Source organism: Otolemur garnettii, unplaced genomic scaffold, assembly GCF_000181295.1.
Source record: "Otolemur garnettii isolate 467f Iridium unplaced genomic scaffold, OtoGar3 scaffold00259, whole genome shotgun sequence".
In the NCBI taxonomy this organism is placed as follows: Eukaryota; Metazoa; Chordata; class Mammalia; order Primates; family Galagidae; genus Otolemur; species Otolemur garnettii.
Window position 1 is genome coordinate 452,479 of NW_003852654.1, and position 12,296 is coordinate 464,774.

Genomic DNA, 12,296 nt, shown 5'->3' on the forward strand with positions numbered 1-12,296 from the left:
AAAAAAAAAAAAAAAAAAAAAAAAGAAGAAGAAGAAGAAGAAGATGGCAGTGTAAATGGAAAGAGAACACAATTATGAAGTTATTAGTGATTATACATGATTATATTTGGGGGGCACTATTATTTCAATGTTAGATTTGAGGAAACTGAGACACAGAAAGGTTAAGTAACTTGCCAAAGTTTGCACACTTAGATGAAAGTAAGACAGTATTTAGAAAGGTGAGCCTAAAGTCTTTGTTGATGGATTTAATGAGGAAGAATGAGGCCAACCAGTGACCCAGCTTCTCTGTCTTCTTACCTCATAGCTTCTGATGGAATTTAGGTTACTTTTTTTAAAATTCATTTTCAACCCCATTTCCTTTATTCCTGAAGAGTTTACAACCTTTTATAATTACCTCCTCTGAATGGTAGCAGAGGATTCAGAAGTCCAAAATTCAGATTGAAGCTCACTAACCTTCATCAAATACAGCAAAAAGTAGCACAAATTTGTATAAGGTCTGTGTCCTTTCCTTGGCCAGACTCCCTGAAAAAGAAGTTAAGTGCATTTATCTTCTATTTTAAAATCTCATCATAGGAAATTGCCACTAGGAGGAGGCATTTATTCATCAACTACTTGAGGGTAAGAAAAAAATGTAGCCCTTTGTCATTAATTTTCTGACTATAAAACTGAACTCAGTATATGAAAAATAATATTTCCAACTGAAAGTGGTCTTCTCCACCTCCCTCTCTTTTTAAAAAAAAATCACATTCATCGTCATCATTCAGAAAGGGTATGATGGTTTGTGTTAAAAAATTCTTTGCCATCAAAATGTGGAGCACTCTCCAGGTACTGGCCTTAGTGATGAATTCTAACAGAAAGAATGAAAGATGTGTGATTTCTGAAGATGGAGTAGTAAAGGCAATACAGCTTCCAATGGGCTCTCTCCTGGGACCATAAAGAAAATCTGGCTACCTAGATGCACCCATGCTAGAAAGGCCATGTGGTTGACAGCCCCAGTTATTTGAATCTTTCAAGCTCAGGTCCCAGACATATTAATAATGTCACCTTTGGGATTATCTCACCTCTGATCACTTTTTAACTCCAACCCTATGAGATTTCCTGAAATAGGCTGCCAAGTCATGATAGTTCCAAATTCCATGAGATCCACAAAACACATGGGAGATAATGAATGATTATTGTTTTAAGTCACTAAATCGTGGAATTATCCCGTAACAGATAAATAGAACAACAATAACAAAAAGGTCCAGTGAAGTTGATTTCACCATAAAAGATAGGGTTTAAAAGAAATCATGCAAAATTTATTTTCCTAATTAAGTTTAGCTATTAAGGTATAAATTAAAAACAGGCTTGATTGATTCAAAATATGCAAATATATTTTCCCATTGTGTAGGTTGTCCATTTGCTTTGGTTGTTATCTCCTTAGCAATACAGAAGCTTTTCAGTTTAATTAAGTCCCATTTGTTTATTTTTGTTGTTGTAGCAATTGTTGTGGAAGTCTTCTTCATAAAGTCTTTCCCCAGGTCTATATCTTCCAGGGTTTTTCCTATGCTTTCTTTGAGGATTTTTATCATTTCAAGCCTTAAATTTAAGTCTTTTATACATCTTGAATCAATTTTTGTGAGTGGAGAAAGGTGAGGGTCCAGTTTCAGTGATATGAGGACAATTAATGACCTAGTACACAGTAGGGTTGGGGGGAAGGGGAGAGTAGAGAGAGAGAAGGGGGAAGGGTGGGGGAAAACAAGAGCAGAGGGAAGTAGGGAGGGGGTGGGGTCTCAGCGTGTGACACACCTTATGAGAGCAAGAGACAATTGTAAGAGGGACTTTACCTAACAAATGCAATCAGTGTAACCTGGTTTCTTGTACCCTCATTGAGTCCCCAACAATAAAAAAACAGGCTTGATTAAAATTAGGAATATTTTTAGAGTAATAAGTTATAAATATAAATACATGGTTACTTTTCTTAGATTTGTACATACTTTTGGCTTATAGATGACAAACTAACCACCCGAATCAGTTTATATGCCATTGATCTCACACTTGGATGTATTCACCTCCATTGAACTTTCAAAGAAGCTAACCCAAACTTTGCAAAATACAGAGGATAGTAGAAATCCCTACTGATGTAGCCTATAGATTTGAAGTGCAAAATAGCAATGCTTTGAGAAGAATGTACTAATTCTGGAACTTGGTTGTTATTAATCCTACCTTAGAGTTTATTGTGGTTATATAGAATGGATATTTGCTTCTCTCAGAAACTGGATTATTCTTTTCATGGACATATTGCTAGGGGAAAGAAGCTTCTTTAAGATGGATACATCTAGCTGTTTGTACTTCATCTCAATCCTACTCTTTCTTACACTTACCTTCTTTACATACCAGAAGAGTTCCAATAAGGCCAGAATTCAAGTCTTTTACCAGGTCCACATGAGAAAGATATGAGTAAGTCAGACACGGTGGGTCAGAAGCCATTGGCCCATTCTCTTTCAGGACCTGCCAGACATAGGTATGGCTCTCACCAGGGAAGACTTTATCATCTTCTTTCTCCCTTTGGCTAGTATGGTCATCATATTCCACTCCTAAAACAATAAAGGATAAAATTACCCTTTCTATGCCCATCATCTACTCAAAGAAACATACCGAGTTTATTGTCACCAATAGATTTTACATAAGAAATAGAGTTTCTGCATCTTAATTTGAAAGACAAACAAGTAGAAACTATAAATGGGGAGAAGCCTCATATATTCTGGAGGAATTCAAGAGCAGTTAAAAAAAATAGGTTTCCTTGAGATCCCAGATTCTGTCAACCAATAACATTACCTCCATCATTGCCTCTTTTTGCCTAATTCAAGTCAATTCAACAACAAATATTCATTGGGCATGTACTTTGTCACAGACTCTTTGACAGGCTCTGGTTAGGGTCAGGGAGGGGTACATATAGGGATTTTAAAAACTATTTTTAAAGTAAATTTTTCCCTGGAGGGCCAACACTATATTTGATAGAGGGCATAGACATATAAAGGTGAAATTATAATGCAATGCAGAACCATTCACCTATGTATTCAACAAACATGTACTGCATTTTTTATTTTTTACCAGATTCAGCTATAAGCTGAAAATAAAAATAAGACAAAGACAGAAGTTTCTATGCTCATGGAGCAAATAGTCAAGCAGGTAAAAATTAGTAAACATGCTTCCTACTCTTCAGTAATGCTTGATGAAGGAGGTGGAATTTGAGATGAATCTTAAAAAATAGATGTACTTGTGTATTCCTTTTTCATGTGCTTAACATAAATTATGTAATATTTTTTTCTTTTCCTTTTTTCAACTGTCGGAACCAAGACGCCGGCCCCAACCCATTAAACTGTCAGGACGCGGACTGCTATACATTTTTGCTCTGGGTATGTCTCATTCAGGTCTCAGGTGCCAAAGCACCTTAGAAGTCACAGTCAATATTAGTAGGAGCGAGCATCTCAGCAACAATCTCTTGTTTTTTTTTGTTTTTTTTTTTTTTTGTAGTTTTTGGCCAGGGCTGGGTTTGAACCCACCGCCTCTGGCATATGGGGCCAGCGCCCTGCTCCTTGAGCCACAGGCACCACCCTCAGCAGCAATCTCTTAGCAGCAGTCCTAGTAGGGGAGTGCTGATTTCTCCTGAAGCTATTATAGAAGTAATCTCGTGGCTACCTATGCCACAGGTGTGGAGACTGCTAACCAATGATGTACATACTTTCATGCTCTCCGGCGTCTCACTAAATGAGAGAGCCAATGATATTAAATCCCTCCCCCAATCCCTTATTGCCAAGGTATTTCTCACAGGTGCCTCCTACATTCAACCCCAATTATTCTGAGGGATTTAACATTTTTTGTTATGTGTATGATTCTTTCAACACTTTTTTTTCATGGTGTATTTTAATGATTTATTTTACCCTTCATGATAAGGTACTCCTATATTCATCTTTTTTTTTTTTTTTTTGAGACGGAGCCTCAAGCTATCCCCCTGGGTAGAGTGCCATGGCATCACGCTCACAGCAACCTCCAACTCCTGGGCTCAAGCGAGTCTCCTGCCTCAGCCTCCCAAGTAGCTGGGACTACAGGCGCCCGCCACAGCACCTGGCCATTTTTTGGTTGCAGCCATCATTGTTGTTTGGCGGGCCCGGGCTGGGGATTCGAACCCCACTTTAGGTGTATTTGGCTGGCGCCTTAGCCACTTGAGCCACAGGCGCCGAGCCCAGATTCATCTTTAAGAAATAAAACTATTGCTTCGGTGCCTGTAGCTCAAGCAGCTAAGGTGCCAGTCACATACACCAGACAGCTGATGGGTTCGAATCCAGCCTGGGCCTGCCAAACAACAAGGACAACTACCAAAAGATAGCCGGGCATAGGTGGTGCCTGTGGCTCAAAGGAATAGGGCACTGGCCCCATATACCAGAGGTGGTGGGTTCAAACCCAACCCTGGCCAAAAACTGCAAAAAAGAAAAAGCCAGGCATTGTGGTGGGCACCTGTTGTCCCAGCTATTTGGGAGGCTGAGGCAAGAGAATTGCTTAAGTCCAGGAGCTGGAAGTTGCTGGGAGCTGTGACGCCACAGCATTCTACCCAGGGTGACAGCTTGAGGCTCTTTCTCAAAAAAAAAAAAAAAAAAGCTGCTTGGGAGGCCAAGGCAAGAGAATCACCTAAGCCCAAGAGTTGGAGGTTGCTGTGAAGTGTGTGACGCCACAGCACTCTACTGAGGGGGATAAAGTGAGACTCTGTCTCTACAAAAAAAAGAAAGAAAAAAGAAAACTATTTTACTACACAAAATGACAGTACCACATTTAATAAAATTCACAAAAATTCCTTAATATTACCTAACATCAATGCAATATTCAAATTTTCTTAATTGCCTGAAAGGCATCCTTTATAGTTTAATTTGTTCAAATCAGAATGCAACCCCATGACTGCACATTGCATATAATCGTTGAGGCCCACAGTCTCCTTTAGTCTGGAGTAGTCCCTTTTTATGTCACTCACCTGCTGAAAGAAATTTGGCTTCTACTCCTATAAAATATCTCACATTGTTGATTTGAATGATTGCTTCCCTGTGGGGTTGTTTAGCTTTTTCCCCTATCTGCTATATAGCACACAAACTGGTATTTAGATCTAAGTCATTATTAGATTCAAGTTAAATGATTTTTTGGCTAAAATACATCAAAAGTAATGCTAAGTACCTCATATTGTGCCATATCAAGGGTAGATAATATCCAACTAGCCCATCCTTAGTGACCTCTGGATTAATGTAATACCTCCACTGTAAAGTTAACATTTTCTACCTTTAATCAGAAAGAAATATCTAGTATGTTATTTTGGCACGCTACAAATGTCCCAATTCCATATCAGCCAGTCACCAATCATTTATTTGTGAGTATTTCAGTATGTATCCCTATAATATAAGGATTCTTTTAAAATGTGATCTATTTTTTTTCAATGCTCAATTGTTCTGAAATTGGCCAATGAGAGCTCTTTTGTACCAGTAACCATGTCCTTCTGCAATTTCTCCATCATTTTTGGAACACTTTCTTGTTTTTTAACATAAAAGTTTTTTTCCCAGAATCATTTCATAATTTCTTTCTCTCAGAATTAGAACTACTCATTTCTCCAAGAAGCCCTCGTTCTTTTTAGTGGGGAATAGTATTGGAACTGAGGATGAAGTATGTGGTTAGTGTATCTGTGTGACTGTGACTTGATATCAAATTCTGGATAGTGAATACTTTTAAATAGGGATGAAGGTGACATGAAGGGTACAGAAGGAACTTCAACTGTATATGCAATGTTTAATTTCTTAAAATAAATTAAGCAAAGGTGACAAAATATTAAGATTTGGCAAAGTGAAGTGATAAGTACATGTTTGTTTGATATATCATATTCTGTACTGTAGGAGACCAGATGATTCAAGGGAAGGAGAAGTGAGAGTTAAGCTTTGAACACTCTGTAACTATAAGAAATACCTGTGATATAACATCTGGACAACACCTTGGTGATAAGGGCATGAAGAAGGGATTCGGCTATCCTTAAACACAAGAGCACAAGCATCAGTGCTTGGCAGTCTCCACACCTGTGGTGTAAATAGCCATGGGATCACTTCTATAAGTAGCTGCAGGAGAGGTTAGTCCGGATTCATTCGTTCATTCTCTCATGGATTCACTCACTCAAACTCTTTTGCTCCTTCTGCTCGGAGGGCACCTGCCCAGCGGCCTTCTATGAAGACTGCTAAGATATGCTCTCCTACTAAGACTGTTTCTCTCCCTGGAAGGCTGTCTCTCTCTCTCAGATGAATTGCCCTCCAGCACCCTAACGGGAGTTGATTCTGAGCAAGGTAGCACTGAGGTCTGCATCTGGACAGTTAGATAGGCCGAGCGTCGCGGGCCCTGACACTGTACTTTTTCTTTTTATTTCTTTTTTACACTCAAATGCTTTGTACTGTTTATTTCAGTAAATGCTGTAAGATTGTATTCCAGACATTTTTTTTTTTGAAACAGAGTCTGACCATATCACCCTGGGTAGAGTGCTGTAGTGTCACAGCTCACAGCAACCTCAAACTCTTGGGCTTAAGTGATTTTCCTGCCTAAGCCTCCCAAGTAGTTGGGACTATAGGCACCTGCCACAATGCCTGGCTATTTTTTGTTGCAGTTGTTATTATTGTTTAGCTCGCCCAGGTCAACTTCGAACCTGCTACCCTCAGTGTATGTGGCTGGTCCAGTAACCACCGTTCTCCGGACACTGAGCCTCTGTACCTTTCTTTGTTTCAAATATTTCATTAGGAAAAGAATACCCTTTCCTAGGACTAAGGTGGTTTGGAATGTTGTTGGCAGTTTGATGAGATGCCAAGAACATGTGAAACACTGTAACTGTGTTGAAGAGAGGGAATGTGAGTGGATTAGGGGAAATGTAGCAGTAGGTGAGATATTATGAACTTATTCATACCATTCCATGTGATTTGTGATTTTTATTTAAGCTAGGGACAGCTTCTTGATTGCCGGTGGAATATGTGGGAAACATATTTAATCAAGGTAAGTCACCCAACCCAGAAAGCTTGCTTCCTTTGCAGGAATGAGTTGGACCTAGTTTTCCTTGGGCCAAAGAACTTGTCCAGCCAAATATGAGATAAGCCACTCTATCAGAAACAGCAGCTTCAATGTATGCCAAACAACATTTCATTGTAAGTGTATAGATGAGTGCCCAATAGAAATATAGTGTGAGCCACATGTATAATTTCAAATTTACTAGTAGCCTTTTTTTTAAAATAAGTTGATGCTGAATCCTTGGATCCAGTCATACTTGATTGACTCCATGGAAATTTCTATTCACATAAACAAAATTCAACATTATTTATATGAGTCCCTGCACTACAGTACAGTGGTTCAGAGTACAAGTTCTAGAGTTGGATAGGAGTAGCTATGAGTCCTGATCCCACCACTTACTAGCTGTACAACCTTGAACTCAATACATGTTAGTCATTATTACTATTGTTATTATTATTACCCTTCAGTAGGTTTGTACTTAAGAGAATGGATCCAGGCTTGGTGCCTGTGGCTCAAGTGGCTAAGTAGCCAGGCACATATACCTGAGCTGGTGGGTTCAAATCTAGCCTGGGCCCACCAAACAACAATGACAACTGCAACCAAAAAATAGCCGGGCGTTATGGTGGGTGCCTGTAGTCCCAGCTACTTGGGAGGCAGAGGCAGGAGAATTGCTTGAGCCCAAGAGTTGGAGGTTGCTGTGAGCTGTGATGCCACAGCACTCTACCCAGGGTGACAGCGTGAGGTTTTGTCTCAAAAAAAAAAAAAAAAAGAGAGAGAGAGAATGGATCCAATTCCAGATGTGCCATCATCACCAAGCACACACATGTCACTCTTCTATTCCCTGGGATAACAGAACAACAGAAGGACAATTTACTCACCCTCAGATGATTTCCAGTAGGATACACCAATAGCATGAAGACTAACAGGATGAGAAGCCATGTTCTTAAGTGTTATGACCACTGTGTCATAAACTTCAGCCTGGATGGTAGGACCCAGTAGACCTGCAAAAATGAGATGTCTCCCAAAGGTTATTTGGAGAATAGCACTCCAAAAACCTTACCTATTATTAAAATGTGAAGGTCAAAGACAACCATGTTCCTGTAATTATTGATAAAAAGCTGTATATGCTTGCTGCCCACACCAGCTCAGCCTTATGGTTGCTCTAATGAAAGATTTCTGGCAATCAATTCAATGCATTCATTCATTTAACTAATGTTTGTGTTCCTACTATAATCTAGGAACTGTCCTTTGCACTAAAGATACTGCAGTAAACAACACAGATCATGGAGATCATATTCTAGACACATTAAACACATAAAGAAATAAGAAAATCTCAAGTTCTTATAAATGATATAAAAGATGGTGGTGTGCTAGCAAATGATGAAGCAGGGGGTAGGGGATAATTTAAATACAGTGTTAAGGAAAGGTCTCTCTGAAGAGGTGTTTAAGCAAAGATCTAACTAATGAAAATTGTGAAAGATTTGCAAAGATTTAGTAGAATGTTCAAAGCAGATGAAACAAATGCAAAAGATCTGAGGCATAAATAATCTTGTGATAGTTGAGTAAAACGTGGCTGAAGCAAGGTGAATGGGGGACTAATTAGTAGGCAGAGAGTATAACATGTAGAACTGTGTAGGCTATAGGAATCTGGATGAATTTGGATTTTACAAGAAATAAAAGAAGAAGATTTGGAATTTTTTATGGAGGGACAGTCAACAGGGCTTGCTGATAGATTGAATGTTGGACATATGAAAAAAAGAGAAAGCAGTCAAAGACAACTCCTATGATTTTGCCTTATGCAACTGGTTGGTTACTTGGGCCATGACACATAAAATCAAGAGGAAAATGTGCAGCTTTATTTTATGAATCTATTAAGTACTATTAAGTATTAAGATGACTGTAAATACTTTCTTTTTTTTTTTTTCTTTGAGATAGAGTCTTACTTTGTCACCCTTGGTAGAGTGCTGTTGCATCATAGTTCACAGCAACCTCAAACTCTTGAGCTCAAGATACCCCCTTGCCTCAGCCTCTAAAGTAGCTGGGACTATAGGAGCTCACCACAACACTTGGCTAGTTTTTCCTGTGTTTAGTAGAAATGGTGCCTTGCTCTTTCTCTCTCTTCTATCAAACTCCTGATCTCAAGCGATCCTCCTGCATCAGCCTCCCAAAGGTTTAGCATTATAGGCATGAGTCACTGTGCCTGGCCACTGTTTTTACTTGCATTATGTGAAATCTCCCTTTCTTGCACTTTGGCCAATCTCAAATCTTTTCCAATAACCTTCAGGTATTAACAAACAGTGTCATTTTTAAGTTCTAACAAGTCTAGTCCAGTATAATATCAAACTTTTCATTTGTAATTTAAAGTTTCCTTCCTCCTCTAGTTATGACAGGCTCAGAAACCTGCAATGTGTAAAGACAATTTTGTTGGCAGCGTCACTAAAGTGGAAAGAGGGTAGGGGTGAAAAAAGAGGCATGATGGCAGTCTTTCTTGGAAAGAACAGTTCTAATGTGGCATTAGTACTCCCAAGTTGTAGCATATGTCATAATTGTGGCTCTTTCTTAAGGAACTTACATGAGTTCTTTGGGGACCCCCTCTCTCCCAATATGGAGACAGCCTACTGTACCTGTCCCACCTGATTGCTTTTATCAGTCATCTCAGTTTCTGCCTACAGCAGTCCAACCTACATAGACTTCCTGGCAAGAAGACCTCTTAGAGCAGTGGCTCTCAAGCTTCCTAATGCCATGACTCTTTAATACAGTTCCTCATGTTATAGTGACCCCCAACCATAAAATTATTTTCATTGCTACTTTATAACTGTAATTTTGCTACTGTTATGAGTCATAATGTAAATATCTTATATGCAGAAGACCCCCAAAGGGGTCACGACCCACAGGTTGAGAATCACTGTCTTAGAGAGTCTTCTTAAGAAAAGTCTCATCATGTGACCTTCCTGTGCTTACACCTAACACTGGCAGTGAGGTTAGCTTCTACTATAGCCTGCTTTCCCTACTATGCCCCAGCCTCTGGCCTTGAAAGTTTTTCCAGATAAAAATCAGGTACTTATCAGTGTCTCTCAAGTTATAGAGACCCTACATCTAGTGTTCTACATGGTTCTCATTGTATATTAACATGAGTGAGAGGCTCCCCTTCCGTCATGGTATAGAGGACATGTGTAACACTAAAAATGATGTCCAAACAAATATATAAATCTAAACTCTTTCTTAAGTGCCTAGCCTTCTTTTATACAGGCTAGAGGTGAATCATGGGCTAAGTGTTGCAGAGCAATTTTGGACCACTACCTGAACAAGTCTTGAATAGATGGGCTGATATTTGTCTTTAGAATAATGGGATACTTGTTACCTATAATTCTCAGCAATAATTCTATGACAGGAAATGTCCCATCTTAACATTGTTACATTCTTATTTGACATCTAAGTGCAAGTAAACAGTTGGTGCTCAGGTGAGCCATATGAACAAAGATATATATTTGAGAGTTATTGGGATATAGATTACATACTAAAACTTGAAACTGAATAAGATAATCATAAGTACATTTCCACTAGAATTTTTACCACAGCTGAATGTGCAATTACCAAGATGCGGAATCAACCCGGGTGCCCATTAACCCATGAATTAATTAATAGACTGTGATATATATGTGTGTGTACATATACACACACACCATGGAATGCTATTTAGCCATAAAAAGATAATTTACATCTTTTGTATTAACCTGGATAGAGTTGGAGAACATTCTACTTTAAAGTATCACAAGAATGGAAAAGCAAGTATCCAATGTGCTCAATACTAATATGAAACAGTAGACAAAGAAATATGCACTCACATGAAAGAAAAACACAAACTCAAGTTGGGAAAGGGGGAGGAGGCAGTGAGGAGAGGGGAAGAAGGGAGACTGGTGTGCTCCCACCTAATGGGCACAGTGTAAGGATATAATAGCATACTTCTTGGGGGAGGAGCACAACTACAACAGGGACCTTACCTAACAAATGCCAACAATGTAACCTAATCACCTGTACCCTCATATTAATCTGAAATTTAAAAAAAGACTGAAAAAATTCAGTGTATTTCCCTGAAGGTGAAACCTGACTAAAAAGAACATTCTCTTTGGCAGCTTCCTTCTTTAACTGAAACCTGAAGATTGAGGAATCTTGGATAGGAAAATAAGATACCCAGTTTCATAATTAACATTCAACATTGTTTTCATACCCATCCAGGATGGCTTGGGCTTGGCGATGTTGAAAAGGTGATCCGTGAACTCTACAAACACAGTCTTTTTGTACATGACTGAGGTGTTGAATGGAAAAGGTCTTGGCACTCTAGAAGGAAATCTGTGTGAAGAAAGGAAAATCTCGTTCATTTTGGTGGCCTTCATAAAGCAGCTTCCATCCTTCTCACCTCTACTGTTAACAAGACAAATTGGAAGTTGTACACACTGTTTTCACAAGTCAACTGATACATAGACACTGTAAGATAAGATAAATCATAAAATCAAAATCCATACACTGCATTAGCCAAAAATCCTTTGTCAGAGCAATAGCTACCACATCCTTCATTTCATCTCTAAAACAGACTATAAGTTTCATCTAAGCACATTGTATACAGATTTTGTCCGAATGTCCCTAAAATTATACTTCCCTCCTTAGGGATACCAGGAATATCATATAGAGATTTTTTTTTTCAGAGGAGCAATCTGGGAATTAATCATTCTTGTCTCTAGTAAGATACTCCGAATTGGATACTTTTTCTTCCATTCTTGAGATACTTTGCTAAGAAGAACATTTTCCAATTCCATCCATATAGATAAGAAATAAAAAAAAAGATTCAGCTACTGAATCAGAAATTATATAATGTTCCCAAGAGTTATTACTTGACTCAATTGTGAACACTCTTTTAGGTGAAGCTGGCTACAATTTTTCATCTCTCCCTACCTGATAAAATTAGGTTATTATGTTCTAGCCTTGTCTAGGTTGAGTAATAAAAAGGACTAATATAAAACCTAGAGAAGAGGCTCGGCGCCTATAGCTCAACCGGCTAAGGCGCCAGCCACGTACACCCAAGGTGGCAGGTTCGAATCCCTAGCCCGGACCCGCCAAACAACAATGATGGCTGCAACCAAAAAATAGCCGGGCGTTGTAGCGGGCGCCTGTGGTCCCAGCTACTTGGGAGGCAGAGGCAGGAGACTCGCTTGAGCCCAGGAGTTGGAGGTTGCTGTGAGCTGTGA

General features: G+C 39.1%; 1 protein-coding gene across 1 annotated transcript in view; it reads right to left on the reverse strand.

Moving 5' to 3' along the window:
- Positions 1-12,296, reverse strand: part of F8 (coagulation factor VIII) — a 217,711-nt gene that overhangs the window by 178,755 nt on the left and 26,660 nt on the right. Inside the window, exons 2-5 of the mRNA XM_003802734.2 lie at positions 11,282-11,403; positions 7,932-8,054; positions 2,364-2,576; positions 454-522 (exon numbers count right to left, since the gene is read on the reverse strand). Of these exons, the coding sequence (XP_003802782.1) occupies positions 454-522; positions 2,364-2,576; positions 7,932-8,054; positions 11,282-11,403 (527 nt within the window). The remainder of the gene's footprint in view (positions 1-453; positions 523-2,363; positions 2,577-7,931; positions 8,055-11,281; positions 11,404-12,296) is intronic.